This window comes from Folsomia candida, unplaced genomic scaffold (assembly GCF_002217175.1).
Source record: "Folsomia candida strain VU population unplaced genomic scaffold, ASM221717v1 Fcan01_Sc003, whole genome shotgun sequence".
In the NCBI taxonomy this organism is placed as follows: Eukaryota; Metazoa; Arthropoda; class Collembola; order Entomobryomorpha; family Isotomidae; genus Folsomia; species Folsomia candida.
The window spans coordinates 3849725-3870011 of NW_019091195.1; the positions used below are offsets into that span (position 1 = coordinate 3849725).

Below are 20287 nucleotides of genomic sequence, written 5' to 3' on the forward strand. Positions count from 1 at the left end.
GGCGTCTACTCGCGTGAAGCAAAATAAACAGTTTTGTCCTTAACAAAAACGTTAGTATTTTTTTACTATTTGTTGATGAAGTCGAAGAAATGTAAAATATGCATAAGAAATTCTGGCGCAGACTTAGATAATATTATTTGAAGCACATAAATCAATTAACAAATCCAAGAATTTTTCTCGTACTTGAACATTCCATATTGACATGAAACCAACTACTTATTTGATAATTAATGGGAAAACATTGGCAAATATTTGGAACGCAATTCATATTTAGCCATTAAGCCTTGTATCATACAAATTAGGCTTCAAATGGACACTAATTCGCCATTTATTTAACAATTACCAAACTATAATATTTATTATTAGTGGGCATGCAATTTTTTAGAAACCAAGTTTGCCCTAGTCCATCATTATTGCCTATTTGGCTAACAGTGGGTATTACAGTAGCACTATTAAATTTCTCGAGGAGTGTGCAATAGCAGAAAGAATGGTATTCCTAGCATAGTTGAAGCAATGATAACACTCGAGCTACATAATGAATGACAATAAATAAGTGGTTGTGAACTTTAGCTATAGATAGTCATCGGCAACTCATCCTTCGTTGCCATACTTTGTACGCCCATGATATTTACGAGAGGCAGTGTCTTGACGAATAAAATGCTGAGGTATTATTCAGGCACAAGGGACGACGGAGGGGATGAAACCTTGTGTTCAAGTAGGCAAGCATGCACTTTTGATTTTATTACAACATTTTGCTCAGGTTTAATGTTGAGAACTTTCATTGTTCCGTCGACTGGTAGAGGTATTTGATCGTCGTTAATTGCATGCAGTAGCAATATACCACGAAACCTACCATGAGCACGAACTTATAAAAATACTTGAGAAAAAGAGCCATCATATTTGCTCATTTATCATTTGCGGTGAAGTTCTAGGCGTCGCTGGTGATCATATTTATGTTTGGTTTAGAGCAAAAAAAATATTTTCTAACCTAGCCCTAAATAGAAGAAGTAGATAAATCGTCAATAAAATTAAGTTGTTAGTGACATAAAGTTATTTATTTGGATAAATAGCATCAACTTTGTTCAGCTGGACTAATATTGTCTCGCAAGAAAGTTACTTTTTGAAAGTGCTGTGGTACATGATGCTGACTGCTGAGCATTTTCAATAGCGTCGTGATGGTCATTTATTCGGTAATAAATAAATAGTTTTATAATATGGCGAGAACACATTAAATATTATGTTTTCATCATTCGCGTTCCTTTGTCATTCAATCGCCGTTTAAACCAATGTTCTAGTCTCAATTTTCGTATACAAATATGTTTACCAAGTTCAGTCAAGCGCAAATATTATTCGCATCCTATGATTCAGAAATTTTCCGACTGACTATCAAGAAACAGGCTCATATTTAAATTTCACAGTTTATTGAATACCAACAATAGGACCAATAAGAATAATAACGAGCTCGCTATTTTCCTTTAGTTAAGCTTCTAATAATTTATTTGTTTCTGTTTTCGTGCATCATTAGCGGGTTTTCATGGGAGAATGACGTGTTTATCTTTAATAAGTTAATTTTATGAGAATTCCCTATTACGATGCGGGTAGTCATTAATTTATCTATCGCAACTTGCAGGTCTATAGTCTGCAGTTAGCATAATACTTTCCAGCTCTGAATTTCAGGAGTAAATTGTTGTTCGCCATGAAATAATTTCATTTAACTGCTTCCTTTTTAATGTGAGCATTAATGTAAATCATTATTTAAATTATTTTAAATGATGGATTTCATTATCTTGTAGTGTGCTGCTCAATAATCATGGAAGAGAAGATCATCATGTAATCATAAATCAGCTTACATCACATACTATTTAATCTGACAGAATATCTAATGTCCCGGACACTAAAGCCTACATCACTACAACACGATTAAAAAAGACAACACCCTTTTTAGTGAGTGCTGCATCTCACAGATGAAATAATTTAATAGCCGGTTCCTGGAGTTGTTCTATTATTTTTATTGCGTGGATTTAGCAGCAAGTGTGTCAAATAAACAATCACCAACAGGCTTGTCCAGATTCACGAATAAGTTTGCAACCATATCCTCTAATTGCATGAGGTAGAACTTTTGCATTAGTTTTTTTGCAATCACTCATCTACCGAGTGGCCAGAAACAAAGACGTGCAGATATTTATTTAGATCGACGGAACATGCAGTGTATCTTGGTATATCTTGGTGTATCTTGGTGTATCTATACATCAACGTGTATGTATAAAACCTAACAAGACTCACAATGACCAACACATGAGGTCTGCTTAATCTGAATTTACTCCATTTCATCAAATAACCTGCAAGATTTGATCAGTACACAGACGCAGAATTTCTCTCAAAGCTCAAAGCGCTCATAGATTCTCCACCCGACCAAGATCGTGACACTCGTTGGTTATAAAATCAGAAAAGTCTACATTGATACAAGTTTTTGCTTCGCATTTGCAACTGGGCTGGATTGATGTTCGACCTTGTCACACCCTGGCTTCAGTCACAAGTTTTTCCATCCCTTCCATTGTAAAGATCTTGGTGAGAAGCCCACTCAAACTTGAACTCAAGAGATACGTACTTACATAAAGGCAAATATGCACATGCCAACTCGTATTTCTTCATTGTGGTGGTCATAAACCTGGCATCGCTGAAAGCTGAGACAAAATATAAATCAGAATTCGCATGGGATTTGAATGGAATTTTATGAATGAATGGAGTGAGGAATTGCAGTACTAATAATAATGTCATGGAAGGGACGATAAATTCCTTTGTTAGTTTAAGCTCCACTGCACAGCAGCTCAAAAATCTTTTCAACTCTTTTGAGACATTACCTTCAGCAACCTTGGTCCTACAAAGAAAGTGATGGCTCAAACTCAATTAGCCTAACTCGCAAATAATTATATTCACAATGAAATGGCTGCAGGAATGTGTAAGAGATAAATTGAGTCGCATACATGATTCAAGTTGTGCGGATTAGATTCTATTGACTGGCTACAAATAGCAATTACTATTATAATTAACAAAGCACATGGACTTCATTATCAGCTAACTCTGAGTTCAAATGGAGGAAAAGTGATTCACTGACAAATACGACTTTGCGAACAAGAATTTCAACTATTTCATTGACCGTAGAAGCCAAAATAAATAGTTAAAGCAAAAGTGAGGACCAATTAATAGAATTAGTGAGCCCAACATCCATATCCTTGTGGGGTGATGTGTATCCATACCCCCAGAAGTAAGCAGCACTGTCAACATTCTATTCTAGGCTGAACAGAGCAATAGATGCAAGAAGTGGGTGAAGGGACGCTGTTACACGAATGAACAAGATAGAACATTGGTGCAGCTCAACAGGTTGTGTAATAAAACGTGCAAAAAAATTGCGTTGAGATTAAGTAGGATTTTTGCTTTTTATCGCTTCTCCCAAAAGACATAGTGCATGATGGTAACCACTCAAGAAATCGTAGGTCTGCCAGAGTCTGCAAATGGATCTTTGAGACCGTGGTCTCCTGCTCCTTCCACCTCCAATAATACGAGCAATAATAATAATTCTGCTTCTGTTACCTCACTGCACCAATTGCAACACCTTCGTTCTGCTAATCCTCGTCATCACAACAACAACAATTCATTCCAGCATAACAAGAAGGATCATCAGTATTCATCAGACTGCTCTTTCCAAAGAAGTGGTGGATGCAGTTGCAGTGATACAACGTACAGCAGTGAGACCAGTAGTATTTGCAGTTGCAGTGAGAGTGAATCTGACACAGAATTTACATGTTATACAACATCTCCAGAAGGAACATCATCACCATCACACCAGCGACAAAAAGGGTTTGCTGCGATTAGGCAGGAAGCGACCAATTCCGGGACTGGTGGTGGAGTGCCAGGAAGAAGTTCTTTTCTCAAAAAGTCCAAGAAGAAGGAGCAGTATCGCATCAGGTTTCAGATAAATAAGGACCAGCAGGACCCTCAAGTTCATCCCTTAAAGCAGACACCGACGTCTTCTGCCAGAGAAGCAGGGAGAGTGGCTGGGTCCTTGAGTACAACTGACCTTCAGATCATAAAACCAGGGGCAAAGTCATCCGATGATTCAGGAGTAACGACTTCCTCCTACTCAAGCCATTGCTATTTCAGTAGTCGAGCAAGTCCACTAATTCCTATACAACAGCGTCAAAATTTGTCTCACATTCCCACGAGTGTCACCACCATTAGTGCAAGTTGTAGCAATATTTTAACCACAAATTACAGGAAATTCGATGAATTTGCTAGTACTCCTCCCTCATTATTCCAGTCGCAAACTCTTACGAAACCTAAGCGAGCAAAAAGTTTCAGGAAATTATTGAGCAAGTCAAAGTCATTCGTATTCAGTTCTAACCACTCTAACGCAACAGCCGATATAAAAAACAGTTTTCACAATCAATATGATTCTGCTTCTGCGAAAATCAAGCAAAAAAGTGATTTGAATATATCAGATCAAAATAGATCAAACGTGTCCAACGTGTCCAAATGGTTGCGAGGGTTTAAACGGGATGTTGATTTCTTGAGCAATCGAAAAAGCAACAACGCAGTCGAGGTGTGCAAATCTTGTGGAGGTGTTGCACAGCCTCCAGATTTCTCTCCTACTCCCAAAACATACACCACGTTGCAGAGACGACGGGAAGAAGACAGAGTAAGTGGCAAGAAACATTATGGCAGCTATGAACAAAGGTCATGGCTTGAGATGAATTCCGAGGACATTTACTCTTATGGAAAATACACCAGACTGCCAACTGCTGAGAATTCCATTCCTCTCCTCAAAAAACAAGATCATCCAGATTTCCTTAGTCTACGACGTCAAAATCAATCCAAATCTCCATCCTCCTCCAACAATACGATTAACAGCAATCAGGGAAATAAACCCAAAGTAATCGTCGCAAACGCTCATGATAATCAGAAAGACAAAGAACATCATCATCAAGGCCGTACTATTATAGGAGGTAGTGGCAGAAGTGGTGGTGGTGGTGATGCAAGTAAACATAAGCTTTATCACAATTACAACAAACGTAAGGAGGAGGCAAACGGTGTCCAACAGGTTGTGGAGAGTGGTGGTAGCGATAAAAATAAAAGTGTAACAATGGCCAATTATCACACAATCAGACAGCAAAAGAGTGGCTATGCAGTGCAGAAGAGTATGGAATTTCTTGACGATGAATACCATTCTTTTTACGACTGCAGAATTCCAAGACCAAAGCTCAAGTTTGTGATTCCTACACATTCGTATGGGGTCAGTAGCACCATGACCATGAAAAATTTAGGGAGGAAAATAGACATTGTGGACGCTTCAGGGTTTACAGAGATTTCCTTGTCAGACAATGAAAACGAGGCGGATGATACGGCGTATGGAAGTGGGAGTGGTTCCCAGTCCTCCAAATCATCAAAGTTCAGATCTGAGAATTCCAGTGAGGACACGCTCTCCGAGTTTGAGAGAGAGCAGGAGTTGTCCCTTGTAAATGGTAAGTGGCAACTTTAACTTGTTTTTCAACGTTCAACTCCCCCAAGTTAATTAGCATGTGTGTGTATATTTATGCATTTAGACATTTAGATAACGCCGAGTAAAGTAAATTGAAGAGTATTTAAGGAAACGCATGCATATTTAAGTTTAAAGATATGAAGAATATGAAAATATTATGACTTAGTTTGTGGTGAAACCGTGAATGACAAGAGATCTTTTAAATATGAGAGTGTGTCATTATTACATTATGATACCATCTCTGACAGTTTCGCCTACTGATTCAGTTTCATTTTTTAAACTATTGGTTTCAAGTAAAACTACCGTTTAGAGAGTCAAATTATGGTTTATCTTTATTTTCGTTGGTTGTTTGCGTTGAAAGGGAAACTTGACATTCCGCACACAAACAACAAGTCAAGTACTTACACCAATACCACAAGTAGAATTTAGTGCGCACTAGTAAAATTATGTAAAACACCTCATAAAATTATAGCTTCCAAGTCTAAGACTTAAGAATTTATTTTCGAAATTAATTCATTATAGTGTGACGAATGTGTGTATTGTATCTTCATAATGCATACATATTTTATGAGTTAATTGAATGAAGCAAGACACAAATTACAGGAATTTCGTCATAACAAAAATTCTAAAAACTAGTGATTGGAAGAGTTGCTCAATGCCAACACATATAGCGAATGCATGGGTTCGATTAAATGTTTTCCCGAGATACTGCCTAATCAAAAAGAAGAATATTAACTCCACTCTAGGCTGGGAAAAAGATGTGTGTATCGCATCTGCCATGTGAAAAACTGATTCTTTGAATGAACACATTTTACATGTGTCTGCCTGTGATTACTTTTTTCGTCGCAGATTCAAATCCACAACAGCCTGTTGAATTTAAAACTTACAACAATGTGATAATTCCCAATACATAATTTGTCATAATAACATGGAAAACAAATGATTGAACAACTCTTACACAAGTGGTTACATGCATTTTTACGCTAAAATAGTATTCTTCTCTCTGAACGAGCATCACGTCTGCTTTCAAACTTGCTTGGTATATTCATCTAAAATAAAGCAAATTACACAGGCTGACAGACACCGCTTATTCCGTGTGGTACTTAAATGCATATCACACGCAGCAGGATTAGTGAGCGCTTCTTGGCTCCTATATGCATTGAAAAGAGATGAGGAAACTTTAAACCGTGGTAAAGTGCGTACTGTTTAAAGGAAAGTGTAGCCAATTTCATTGCACTAGATATTTTTCTATGTATGCCCAGGTTCCTACTTATGAAACCCCATTAGAGATTTGAGGAATTATACTTTTTGGTCAGGAAAAGTTATGTGCTAATTTATATTGATTTTATTTATATAACGCTTTGTAAATTTTACTAGACAAGGCTGGCACAAGCAATACATAAAATATTTAATACATGTGGATCAATAAACATAAAATACTTTCACAATAACGCAGTTATTAAATTTTTAGTGCCAGATCACACATTAAAATTATCCATAAAATTATTAGGTTTTTGTTACTGCAGGGTTAAAATTGAAGTGCGCTAAAGTACCGATAAACTAACAAAGCTAAATGCCTTCGCACTTTACATGTAGATTTTTGAAAGCCATGATCGATGCAGTTTCATTCGTCCAGAGCAAGGTTGGGTGTTCTAAAGGTCACGTAGTTATCATGGGAAATTCGAGCAAAAAGAACAGCACACAAACATATTTAGGTGTGTGTACATACTGCATACCATCATGCGGCATAATAATAATAGCATGTAATAGTATGCCGAACATGCTCATTGTCACATAGCTCACTTGCATTTTGCTCAATATTATACCATTTTCATGTCATGATTATAAAAAGTCATTGTTATGACTGTGTCATGTGCCGGATTACTCAAGACACGAAATTGTGTCAAAATCTGAAGCAAAACATGCAAGACTTTAAATTGAGGGTTGGTTCTTTAAAGTTTAACGTTCAGTCAAGGAGTAATAATGAGTGGGATTTTCTAACCACGCTTCAAGGAAACGGCTACATTATTCATCTACAATTTAGTTATACCCTGACCCGCTAAAAATTTGCATAGTCTACATAGCTGTGTAGAAATAATAAAATTTTGCTTGAAATCGTGTCGGTGAAATGATCATTAATTTGCGATAATGTTAATATTTCTAATGGTTTGTAGCTCAACTAGAGTGCATAATTTTAAGCACATCATTCAAAAATTTCTGATAAGTTGGGTACAGCAATTAATCTGCTAATTGTCTCGTAACGATGTATAACTTCTTTACATGTGCAATTGCAAATTTCGTGGTTGGAAAATATTTTTTTGTTTTGATTAAGTGCAAATAAATTACATGTTACAAGCTGTATGCTGACAGCCTGACACTCTAAAGAAAGGAATCTCGCTTGGGTCAAGAGCCTACAAAGCACAAAACAATTCTATGAATGTACATGTGTATTTAATAAACATTCATTGTTTTACGATGATTATACAAATATACTTATTTGTAAAATTGCAATTTGTCACTTGATTGGAATGTAAACAATTGAATCCATCAATCAGTCAATCAATCGGTTGAACTAACAGAAACCTCATGGTCATTTGAACCTTGCCAAAAATATGAAAATATGCAAACATGACCTTTACTTTGGTTGCAATTACAATTGCATAATTGATTCAGATGCGATAGTAGATTAATCAATTCACCACAAATACATAATACATAATGAATGAGTAATATTGCGTGAGAAGTTAATGAGATGAGACGAGGTTAAGTAAAAACAAATCATTGAATCAAGCTGCAGGTATCATGCTGCAAAGTTCACGTATAGGTCATACCTATTTCGTAACACAATCTAACAATTGGTGAATGCACTTTTTAACGCGTTATTTATTTACTTATTTAAGATCTCATCATCATACGAAATTGCAGCATCTGTACGCAGCCGTGATTTATTTAAGCTAGAGGACGGAATTACAAATATTTGCACATAATGCTTTGTTTAGAAAGTGATATTGATACCCTTGCCAAGTAATTCCTTGTGCAGTACCACAATTATGAGTTACGCTACATAAGCACGAATCCTAATCCTAACTAATCCTAACGAATCCAACTAGGATAAAACTCGAGTTAATCCCAAGTTGAGCTAAAAGGTTACTCTGCGTCTTTGTTGCACTTGCATAGAAAACAGAAATCATTTCGTCTTTCTTTGTTCATGTCGTGGTTTTATTACGTGAGAGTTTATTTAATGTATATCTCTGTGGTCAAAGAATAATGGGATGAATATTGGCAACGTGACAGTTTAGATTTGCCCAATTTTTCAATGAATCGACCGATAGTTTGAATAAAAGACTTTTTTCATGAGTTATGTCTATCGTGACGGTAATTATTTTATTGCTCAGCGTAAATCACTTTCAATTTTTGCGGTGTATTTTTTTACTCCGAGTCAGGGCTTACGAAATTGTCGTGTCTGCCGTCGGTCTGCCTCTCGATAACTGCCTTAAAAATTATTCTATGTCGTTTTGAAATGAAAAAATAATAAAAATGAAGGATGGAAAATTCGATAAATAAATAATTCACGAAATTCAAAAGGGGTATTCACGAAATGCAAAAGTAAAACGCGAGAGAATTCTCAAGATTTATGTTCCACTGCTACTTTTCATAATTTGTATCAATTCGATTTACAGGAAGCAGCAGACGCCTCCTGAACTTTAACAGGTCTTTGTGGGCAAAACACGGCACGGTCCCTCCTGCCCACAGAGGGAAAAGTGACCAAATGCGCATCGTGGAGTCGTTGAAGGTTATCCCATTGTTTCGGAAACTCAGCACTAGCTTTCTCACCAAATTGAGTGAGCATGTCAACGAGGTAAAGTTAATTACAATGTTTGATGGTTATCTTCGGTTTAAATCGATTAATTTCCGTATCTCATAAAACATGAAAAGAGAAAGAAAAAACTTCCCTTCATGTATTAAAACTTTAAAAATGAAATTTTATTTATTAGAACCATGTGCGAGAGGGAAATTAATATGCATTTTATTAATTCAAACGTCATTTATTCTGTGATATTAAATCCAGGTCAGTTACGATTGCGGGGAATATCTTATACGCCAAGGAAGTCGAGCGGAAGGCTTGTTCATTTTAATGTCAGGAACGGTAAGCGGATAACAAGCGAATTAAGCAAAAATTACTTATTCTACTATTTTATGATTCATTGCACCTCTCAACGAAATCCAATTAATAAGCATCTCACCTCCTCTGTGTGTTACTTGTATTGCGTTGCAAATTTGCCAATTATGGAGAGTGACACAGTTCCCATGAATGCTTTTTTACCCATTATCCACCTCCCTTGCCTGCCCCTTATTTCCGCAACAACACGTTATTGTCAATCAACAACTCTAACCTGCATTGTTGTTTTTGAATGTAGGCTAAGGTTACCTTTCTGTCTAATCTGAATGGGGAGGAGGTTTATCTGAAAACATTGCATCCGGGCGATATCTTTGGAGAATCTCTTCAGGGGTGAGTCAACACCGACGAAGCCATTAAGATGCGATATGCTACACAATGGGAAATTAACAAAGTGATATTCACCTGCAAAATATTTATGAGTATATCAAGTAGAATGGGTATGGATATAAGTCGGCATATCAGGAATCACATTTGATGTTAAACTCGTTGGTTATTGCCATTGTTTGTCAATACAAAAGTCTTCTGTAATTATCACTTTCTTAACTAAAAGTAATTCTGAAATTGATGTGTTGCAGGGAAAGAGTGAATATGATGAATGTGATGACGACAGATGAGACTGCTACAAGTCTGGTAATTAATGAGGACGGATTCTCTCAACTTATGGCAAAAAGTACTGAATTCTCTAAGCGATTTAGTGATACAAGTCGAAAAACGTTTGTGTGAGTTGAAAATATCCATGTAAAGACGCATGCTTATAATATCTGCGGTACAGAATATTTGGCTAACGATAACTACGTTATGTTTTTTTATAGAAACGAATATTTTGAAAGAATCGAGCTTGAAGATTTACGCTTAATATCTACACTTGGTATTGGAGGGTTTGGAAGGGTAGAATTAGTCACTTTAGCCTCTGACCAGAGTCAATCATTTGCATTGAAACAGATGAAAAAATGCCAGGTAATTAAGGTTAACTAATAAAATGGAATATAATCTCACAAGTGTGTGCATAAAAAATGCGACGATGGGAATTGGGAGTAATTACACAATTTTGCCAACCTGCAAATTATTACTCATTGTCATACAGATCGTTGCGACACGTCAAGTGGAGCACATAAAATCAGAAAAAAGAATCCTAATGGAAACAAACTCTGACTTCATAACCAAACTACACAAAACTTTTAAAGATGACAAGTATTTGTACATGCTAATGGAGTGTTGTCTTGGTGGAGAACTTTGGAGTATTCTTCGGGACAGGGGCCATTTTAATGACACAACCACACGGTAAACCGTTTAAGGTCATATTTCCGATGTCATATATTTAATAACACTATCATGCGCTTACAGATTTTATGTTGGATGTGTGCTCGAAGCATTAAAATACCTTCATGCTAGAAATATAATTTATCGAGACTTGAAGCCAGAAAATTTACTCCTGGACTCTAAAGGATATCTTAAATTAGTTGATTTTGGATTTGCTAAACGACTAGAGGTAAAAAAATATTTTATTTATATAAGATTAAGTAGTGGTCAAGAAGTATGGTATTTTGTATTTCGTACGAAATTATTTAGACGAGCAAAACCTGGACTTTTTGTGGGACGCCCGAATATGTTGCTCCTGAGGTCATATTAAATAAAGGTCACGGAATACCGGCCGATTACTGGTCCCTTGGTGTTCTAATGTATGAACTTTTGACTGGCAGCCCCCCTTTTGTCGGTTAGTAAACAGTTATTATGTCTTGATTCTGTAGCACATACATATTTATTAAGCGTCGCTTACTTATTTGACTTAAAATTTCTGTCAAAGGTGGAGACCCTATGCGCACATACAAGCTCATTCTCAAGGGGATTGATTTCCTCGACTTTCCAGAAACTATTACCAAACAATCGTACAGTTTGATAAGAAAACTGTGCCGAGAGAATCCAGAAGATCGACTTGGTGCAAATCGTGGCCTCAGTGAAATAAAGCGACACAAGTTAGTAAATACTACCTCAAATGTTTATGACTTTCTGGGTTTTAAAGCATGCTTGATTTAATTAAGGTGGTTTGACGGTCTTGACTGGAATGGACTGAGGTCAAAGAGTTTGGCTCCCCCCATCATTCCCTGCGTTAAAGGCCCCCATGACGCAGGAAATTTTGATGAGTATCCTCCTGACCGCAGTGTGACTCCCCCAGATGACAGAAGTGGATGGGACTGGGATTTTTGATGATCAAGAATTGTTATGAAACAGATCTGATATATTTTTTATGATACGTGTAAATCAAGCAGTATCTTGTGTCAACTGTACTTTCTCAAAGACGTTACATTTACGTATAATATTTTATTTTTTATGTTTCTGGATTATGCATAATGCATTTTGTATTCATATTAAATGTTCTACCCTGCTGCCTAGATAAATATAGATTTGTTTGCATCTGTAATTCTACGATGTGAATAAACTTGAATAGACTCTAAAACGACATTGTCGATTGCATTGAGATTTCTGCGTGTCCATCCCCGTTGAAGTTGACATTGCTCATTGGAATTTCCGGTCCGTCCTCGACCATTCGACTTTCTGCAATGGGCTCTGGTCCGAGAATGACGTCCTTGTCGGGACCCCATTGTTGTTGTTGAAAAGAGGGCTGGGATGGTTGTTGACCGGCAGCTTGGGGGGATTTTGAGAGGGGATTGGGGTCAGGATATTCCCAAGATACATCCTCCGCAGTTGTCAACCTCTTTGAGGCTTTGTAGGGATTAGGGCCATGGGTCGGTGGAGGATATGTGATCGCCGTAAATACCACTAGAAATTATTTTGATACGTATAAAATAACTTTGCCTAAATGTCATCACAGGGATCACTGTAAAATCTAAATACTCACATGGATGGACGGGACCGCTTTTTTCGTACGGGTACGGCAATCCTCCTTGGAAATCAACGGCTCCATTCTGACCTTTTCCATACTGAAAGTTACATCATACAAACTTATTAAAACTTACCCATAATTATGGATTACGATTTTTACTATTTTACAGCAGGTAGCCAATATCTTACCAAAGTGTATGAGCGAACAGTGGATGGATAATAGTCCTTGAAATACTGCTTATAATATCGTTCTAATAAACCTGTTCCTTGCGCCTCTGTTTGCTTTAGAAATTGAGAAAAGCATAATGCGGATAAAATTACTATGTGTTTAAGATGCATGATTCTAGCAAAATTTGGAAAATTATGAATTAACTAACAATTCAGTTCGTTGGTTTGTAAAGCACTACAAATAAAATTCTGCGTACAGCTCTTTAAATAGGAGTCCAGATTCTATTCAGAGACCCTTTTAATAAATTCCTGCTCTTGAAATTACTGTTAGTCGTATGTAACTCATGAAATGAAGGATCCGGATATTTTTGTATCGGTTTCATGCTAGCGGTATGTCATGAAAAATCGGTCAATGGGACAAAGCAACGGTAACAATATTCTCATATCGAATCCAGTTTCATTTTTAGAAACTATGTCTCAAATAGATAAGAAGAGCTTTAAACCGAAAGTCTGTTGGATCCCTTTTACTTTGAGATTCAGACACAAAATGTCAGACTCCTCTGTCACCTCTACCACGTTGCAGTCAGGTTCAAGTGCACAAAAGCATTGTGCTTCTAACCATGAGTTGATTCAAGGCAATCTACTAATCATGCATCTCCAGCCAGTTGTACATAGACGCATAAATGGTCTTGGCTTTAGCGGAATAAACTTTTTTGATTTTATTTCTGACTGATTTTCAAATTGTAGATAAAAATTGCCCTGTAAAAAGATATTTGACAAAGCTCTACTGCATTTATCGATCCGGGACAGACTTTTACCCGGGAGGAGAAAGTTGCAAAATTGAAGGGGGTGAAAGCACCTGTTACATCAAAACACGTACACTTTTTGTTAATTTAACTTTAAATGGCTGCTGTGCCTGTCGCCTATCTTACACGAAGAGAGTGCTTTAGTGCTTGCCACAGATTGCACAGGTCAGTAACACAAATAACAATAATTAATTGTGCACGATCTCGAATTCCCATTTTCATATTCGATTTGCATATTTAAAGCGAACAGCTTAGCACTGAACAAAATCTGGAGATTTACTCAAAATGTAACAATCCCAATGGACATGGGCACAATTATGTGGGTTAGTTCACAGGAAATATCTATGTGCATACAGCTTGATATATGCAATGAACCGTAATAGTAACAAATGTTGTATGTGATTTGCATAGTTGAAGTCACGGTAAAAGGCCCAATTGATCCCATCATTGGTATGGTAATAAACATCTCAGACCTGAAGATAGTGATGAACAAAGCAATAATGGAGACGTTGGACCACAAAAATATAGACAAAGACGTTCCATTCTTTGCCACTACGAAGAGAGTGAGCACGACGGAAAATATTGCCATGTTTGTTTGGGATGAGTTGAAACGACATCTTTCTAACCCTTCGATTCTGTATGAAGTCAAAATTTGGGAAACTGAAAAGAACATTGTTGTCTATAGAGGTGAAGCTATGTAGTATATGCAAAATCAAGATCAAACAATTAACGGACATGCAAATATGTATCATTTCGTTATTTATTTAATAAATTCAGTTGGCTTAAAAATCTGTAAATCATTATGTAACCGAATACTCAAACATTCTAGTAATTGTCATAAATTAACAAATTATGCATTAACATGACACCTCATAAGTCTGGCTTGCCATCTACAAATTCAAGGTACAAGAACACATAACAATAGTAGTGTAAGCTATGTATATATTGTATATATTGGTATCATACCAACATTTCTATTGTTGCGTATTTATGTGTGCCTTTTATTCCATACATATATTATTATGAACAACATGGGTAGGACGAAGTTCTGAAAACTGGATTGGAATGATGTTCAGTCTTGACTATGATTGTGGTTACAGAACAGCAGTCGGGAGCCTTACGTACCGACGACTCCTTTCTCTGTACTTTCTTGTCCAGAAAAGGCGTCGAAATATTTAGTTTCGACGCTAATAAGGACAATTTGCTTCACACGCGGATTGCACAGTTAAAGATATTCAACCCTCATCATCACCACAAATAAGATGAGACCATAGCGGAATAAATATTAAAACTAATCTGTTTATAGGCATATTGAAACAGCATATAAAAATACAAGTGAGTTTGTCCATTGCAATGCCTACATACTAAACTACACCTACATAAACATAAATATATATATTATGTAATCTAGTACCACCCACTTACTTGATTAATGACTTCATTGCAAGAGGCATCTTAATAATTTATGTATTTATACGTTTAATATGTGACACAAGAAGGTATATAAAATATTAAGACTAATGAATAACGTTATATATAAGTACATACTGTCAAGTGTGTAGAAAGTTGCCGTTGTGGTGGTATCGATGGTTTTTTTATGGAAAGTATTTGGAACTCGAGGTTTGTACAAAGTGCACGCCTCAGCAGGAAACCTAAGTCAAACTGGTTGAATTTGAGCAGGCCGAAGTTTTGGAAAATACAATAATTTACAAAATATTTTGTTCCATTGTATAAGGCGATAGGACAACAAGAATAGTCTAGTATACTCAATGACATGAACAAAAAGATGATGGAAATACTTGGTTATATGTATAGATCATAATATTATGGCTGGCTGGGCTTCAATGTTGCTTATTATTTATATGTAGTTTGGTCTTGATGAATGTACTTAAAATGCTAAATTACTTATACATATGCTAACACCACGCTTCGGGGGGAGGGCCGGTATAACTCTCGTCATCACTAGATTGTCCGCCGCCATACATATCGGCCAATTTCTTAAACCTAGGACCAAAAGTTGGTAGGTAATCGAAATTTAAGTCGTTGTCTTCACTAGTTCCTGACGCGAGTGAAGATAAGGAGCCTATGGAATTTCCATCTCCTTCGTATGCATAATTTCTGACATCGTCGTATGGCAGACCGTCAGGGTCGTTGTCCACCTTCTGTTTATTTCCATGTAAAAAGCTCGAAATGTCTGGGCCGTCCCCATTGTCTGGAACTGAGGTCAAACGTATGGTTAATATATGCATTTTACATGTCTGTAATTATTTTAAAAAAAGCCATAATTCGAAGAAAACTTACTGCGGCCAACAGGTTGTAAACTCTCCATTGGAATTTTATCTCCATTGTAAGTTGGCCCATTGGCAGGCTTCATTAGAACTGATAGATCATACCCCGTCTGATCTCCTTCACCACCCCCTTCGTCAGAATAGTTGATAATATTTTCTCGCACGTCATCCCCGAGTTCACCCTTAACTTCTTCATAATTTCGCTTTTTCCGGTAAAAGACAATTGCAAGGACCAAGAGGATTAAGACCAGGATGCAGATAAGAAGAATGATTATGAAATTGTAGTCGACTCCTAGCGTCGCTTTAATGACACCAGCGATTGGCGAATCACAAGTAGTAACATTTAAAGTTGAGTAGCTTGGGTTGCCCAAATTAACATACTGCGAATCACACAAAATTTAATCAATCAACTGTTAGGAAATCTATATGCATAAATATGTATATGTAGTCGGGTTGCATACCTCTCCATTGAACGTTAAATTGGCAATGCATCCTTGGAAAAACTCTTTCGAGGGTATTTGTGACCATTTCATGGAATTCTGTAGTCTTTTTGGATCAAATGAAATGCCACCCAATTGGAATGGTCCATTGACATTCAGTTGAGAATTTGTCCCAGTTGGTCGAGCAGTTCGGTAGCAAGTAGGTTCATTTTTTCGACACTCATCAACCCGCATGGAAATGGCCTACAGATAATATCATGCATTAAATTTTACTCTATAATATTCAGTATAAAGCTGATGAGAGTATATCAGAAATAGTACCGAAGGATTCCATGTGATGTGCACTTTATGAGACAATCCATCCGCAAGCATTGGGGAATGCTCAATTTCTAATCTGCTGACACCGGTTCCATAATCCATTAAAAGCATAGGCTTTCCATCCCTCAGTTCCAACGACATAAAGTCTACAAAAGAGGACAATTAAATATTTTCATCCACTAAAAAATACGCGACAATTTTTATGCTGAACGCGCACCAGTGACAGACGACTGGTAAATTGGGCCGTTGTAAAAGATGAGACCACTTTTTGACGCCATAAATTCCACTTGAAGACTCGAGTCATTACAAACCTAATTCAATAAAAGTAAAGTTTCAATTATTTAGTAAAAAAAAAGTTGATAAAACTAAAAATAAGTAAAAGCGCTAACCGTGAGAGATGGGAACCACGCAAACCCTACTCCGTCCAAGGCAATGGATGTAATTTCGCAACGAGGTCCATCAAATGGAGCATCGCATTCACATCTGGAAATATAATTATGTAAAAAATGCAAAAACACAAGCCTATTACAATAAATATCTTTGGATTATTAAAACATACTTGAATCCATCCAATCCTCCACCACTTGTACATATTCCATTGTTGAGACATGGATTGGGTAAACAATTATTTGGTGGCTGGAATGAGGAGCAGTTGCAGACAGGTTGGACAAATGCATGAACACCAACAAATGATGTCTCATTGGTGAAAATTTTTAATGGAATGTCACTCTTGGCCAAAGTGTTTGAACATGACGATTCACAAAAGTGTTTTTCTGTCAAATGTAATAAATATGTTATTATTATTTGTATACCATGATTGACCTGAGTTTAGTGTAAAGTTGTGAAACTTACCCTTCAAGCATTCATCAATTCCAATCATAACAATGTTCAGTTCCAAGTGTTTTTCCAACTAATCGTGATAAAAGAGAATAGTCACAATTACATAAATACAATCATCAGAATATAACATTTCATTAATTACCAGATCCTTAGACTCTGCGAGTTTTCCATTCAGTTTTTCAGCTTTCCAGTAAGGTGAGTTGTGGACGGAATATCTCACATCAAAAAAGTTCATGTCTGAGATTGATGGAGAATTGCCAACGGTGAAGACATCGACATTTTCAATCGGAACTTCGAATATTCTAGCAAGTTCGCGTTGCAATTTATCCTTTTTACTCAATCCCTGTTAAATAATGTTAATATTGTGTAAAATGACCAAATACTTGACTGGTTCAACAATATAGTAATATCGTATTAAATATATCGCAGTAGCTATAAATAAATTGCTGTGATTTAATAACTTACAGTAGTTCGGTCTACTTTGATGAATTGTTCTTTGGTTGTTCCCATGAATCGAATAGATCCAGAATTATCAACAGCTTCATCAGTTATTTCCTTTACTGTAACAGTGACTTTTGCATTTACAGTACTTCCCCATCTACTGTCTTCCACCTAGAAATGCAAACCACAACTTTTAGAAATGTTCAATTTAAACTAAATCTCAATCAAGTTATATAAATACCTTGAACGTCAAAACGTGGTCACTGGGTTCAGCAGTAGATTTCATGTTAATATATCCAGTATCAGAATCCACAGTGAAATGCGAGTTGGAGGTGGTCAATGTGAAGGTCTTGTCAGGCAAGTCCCAGTCATCCGGGTCTAGGAGATTAATTTACATTTGAAATTGATGTTAAACGTTTCGGTGATTGATATACTTATATGTTAAACGTGTCCAATACCTTTTACATAGACTCGTCCAATTGGGAATGGGTTCCTTTCTTTGTACTTGTAGACAAAGATTCGGCTTTCTCCGTCCTGCATGTCGTTGTCGTTTTGGTCACCAATGATAACGGTGAGATAACTGGTTCCGGTTTTCCTCTCTCTCCCACTGTCACTGATTGCGATTGGCACCACGTACTGCTTCACCTCTTCACGATCGAAATCATCCTTGTTTGCCTTCAAAGTTTTTCCTGTGAGTAGAAAATAAATCCACACATTTTAAAACAATGAAACAACAAGGCATCAAAATAAATTATGGATGTCATCCAGCATGTATGTACATACCTTCAATAGAAAATAGTTCTTTAATTTTCATGTCAGCCTTGGGATCTATTGAAAACGTGAACGGGGGCCCATTCTCAGGACTGTCGGCATCGGTTGCATCAAGTTGCGTAATAGGACCACGAGGTTGGTTTTCATTCCATACAACGGGATTTTGTGAAGACAGAACAGGAGCATTGTCATTAATGTCGATTAAATTAACAATCAATTCCTTGTAGAAATCCAATTTTGTAGGAGCCAATCCCCATTCATCGGATGCGCCAACCACCATTTGGTAGAAAGGTTTATCTTCTCTGTCCAAAGGTTTAATCACTTTGACGCAACCGTCATCCGGTCCAACACTGAAGTGCTCTTTTCCAGTCAATATGAAATATGAGATGTTTTGGGGTACAGTTCGGTCGCCAATGTCTGGATCGTAAGCTTTAACTCGGAAAATGCAATCGGATGGAATAAATTCTTCAACAATTGTCGTATTGGAATTCATCGGTTCAAATTTTGGAGGCCTATACAAAGAATTATATATCATTAAATATGTGTTACAACTCTCCTTGTAGTCTAGAAAATTTTATCACTTACTCGTCATTAACATTTTGGATGTAAATTTTGACTTTTGTCTTTGCTTCATGAACAGAGTCAGAAACACGTACCGTCAATTCATACTAAAGTTCAAATATCATTCAAAGTTAATACCTTGAAGGACATCAAACGACATTAAACGATTCGTCATAAGTATACATATTTACCTGTCTTATACTTTCAAAATCCAACTTATTTTTAACTGTGATAACTCCGCTAGTACTTGTACTTCTGATGGCAAAAGCGTCGTCAATATTTCCTTCTGTGATGGTGTACTGAAGCACGGAAGCTAAATCGCAGGAAAATAATTAATACATGAAAAACATTTCATCCAAAATATACCAAATTCAGTGGATATCTTCATACCTGTATCCGCATCCTTTGCCCTCACTTCGACGACGACTCGGTTTAAATCCGCATCCTCGCTCATTTCAGCTTCGTACAAGTCTCTTACAAAGACGGGCTAAATAAAATAAAAATTAATTAGAATATTTAAATTACCCAGCAATATAAATAATCAAAGATGAAATTGTTATACTTACCCCGTTATCATTTTTATCCGCAATTACGATTTTCAGTGTTTGTGGCCCTATAAATAAAAGTTTTAGGGTTATTCCTCCAATATTAAATATGTAAATGTAGTGTATATCCGCTTACGTTCATTTGGTTGTCCATTGTTCAATTTGACTGAAGGGGCACCGTCTTTCGCATAGACTATGACCTGATAAGTATCCTTTTCTTCTCGATCAAACATTTTTCTGTAAAAATATGACAGTCTATGGTTTCATCAACAATTAATTATTTACAAATAAAAAAAATGATTTGCAACAATATTTGTGAGAGAGCGATGAAAGTGAGATTTGGCGGTTACGGGGCAAATAAAGATTTTTTGCATCTCAACATTTATTAAACGTTTGCTTACATTCTGATTACTAACTTTTCATGCAAGCAAATCAGCCACGGGTAGGAACATCATCATCCCTCTTTTTAAGTTTAATTATTGCGTTCCAACTAATTATTACAATAATTGTTGATCATGGCGTAAGCTTATTTAAACTTTTCTTTTAGAAATA

At 36.6% G+C, this 20287-nt stretch overlaps 4 protein-coding genes across 7 annotated transcripts in view; 2 read left to right on the forward strand and 2 right to left on the reverse strand.

The window, feature by feature from the left end:
• The first annotated feature begins 811 nt into the window (after nucleotides 1-811).
• LOC110846784 lies at nucleotides 812-12171 on the forward strand. Of its 2 annotated transcripts, XM_035850539.1 has the most exons (12): nucleotides 812-1190; nucleotides 1794-5519; nucleotides 9217-9395; nucleotides 9606-9683; nucleotides 9955-10046; nucleotides 10292-10435; nucleotides 10529-10673; nucleotides 10801-10997; nucleotides 11061-11205; nucleotides 11286-11430; nucleotides 11521-11689; nucleotides 11756-12171. In XM_035850539.1, exons 2-12 carry the CDS (start codon nucleotides 3467-3469, stop codon nucleotides 11919-11921), a joined length of 3513 nt encoding a protein of 1170 aa, XP_035706432.1. In that variant the 5' UTR covers nucleotides 812-1190; nucleotides 1794-3466; the 3' UTR covers nucleotides 11922-12171. The 2 variants fall into 2 exon arrangements, with proteins under 2 accessions (XP_035706432.1, XP_021949317.2); XM_022093625.2 differs by lacking the exon at nucleotides 812-1190 and having other exon boundaries at nucleotides 1628-5519.
• Nucleotides 12146-13026, reverse strand: LOC110846785. The gene is made up of 3 exons (XM_022093626.2): nucleotides 12747-13026; nucleotides 12574-12655; nucleotides 12146-12494 (listed from the first exon to the last, which is right to left on the reverse strand). Exons 1-3 carry the CDS (start codon nucleotides 12894-12896, stop codon nucleotides 12166-12168), a joined length of 561 nt encoding a protein of 186 aa, XP_021949318.1. The 5' UTR covers nucleotides 12897-13026; the 3' UTR covers nucleotides 12146-12165.
• A 371-nt stretch (nucleotides 13027-13397) lies between these two features.
• LOC110845403 (6-pyruvoyl tetrahydrobiopterin synthase) lies at nucleotides 13398-14392 on the forward strand. The gene is made up of 3 exons (XM_022091792.2): nucleotides 13398-13696; nucleotides 13775-13854; nucleotides 13943-14392. The coding sequence occupies exons 1-3, from the start codon at nucleotides 13629-13631 to the stop codon at nucleotides 14230-14232; spliced, it is 438 nt and encodes a 145-aa protein (XP_021947484.1). The 5' UTR covers nucleotides 13398-13628; the 3' UTR covers nucleotides 14233-14392.
• Nucleotides 14274-20287, reverse strand: part of LOC110845402 (DE-cadherin) — a 48040-nt gene continuing 42026 nt past the window's right edge. For all 3 annotated transcript variants that reach the window (XM_022091790.2, XM_022091791.2, XM_035850538.1), the window contains exons 17-34: nucleotides 19872-19972; nucleotides 19757-19803; nucleotides 19581-19677; nucleotides 19382-19503; nucleotides 19215-19297; nucleotides 18642-19141; nucleotides 18317-18547; nucleotides 18100-18236; nucleotides 17883-18029; nucleotides 17560-17760; nucleotides 17430-17487; nucleotides 17137-17350; nucleotides 16967-17060; nucleotides 16795-16888; nucleotides 16581-16723; nucleotides 16281-16502; nucleotides 15833-16199; nucleotides 14274-15749 (exon numbers count right to left, since the gene is read on the reverse strand). In XM_022091790.2, the coding sequence (XP_021947482.1) occupies nucleotides 15448-15749; nucleotides 15833-16199; nucleotides 16281-16502; nucleotides 16581-16723; nucleotides 16795-16888; nucleotides 16967-17060; nucleotides 17137-17350; nucleotides 17430-17487; nucleotides 17560-17760; nucleotides 17883-18029; nucleotides 18100-18236; nucleotides 18317-18547; nucleotides 18642-19141; nucleotides 19215-19297; nucleotides 19382-19503; nucleotides 19581-19677; nucleotides 19757-19803; nucleotides 19872-19972 (3160 nt within the window). In that variant the 3' untranslated portion in view covers nucleotides 14274-15447. The remainder of the gene's footprint in view (nucleotides 15750-15832; nucleotides 16200-16280; nucleotides 16503-16580; nucleotides 16724-16794; nucleotides 16889-16966; nucleotides 17061-17136; nucleotides 17351-17429; nucleotides 17488-17559; nucleotides 17761-17882; nucleotides 18030-18099; nucleotides 18237-18316; nucleotides 18548-18641; nucleotides 19142-19214; nucleotides 19298-19381; nucleotides 19504-19580; nucleotides 19678-19756; nucleotides 19804-19871; nucleotides 19973-20287) is intronic.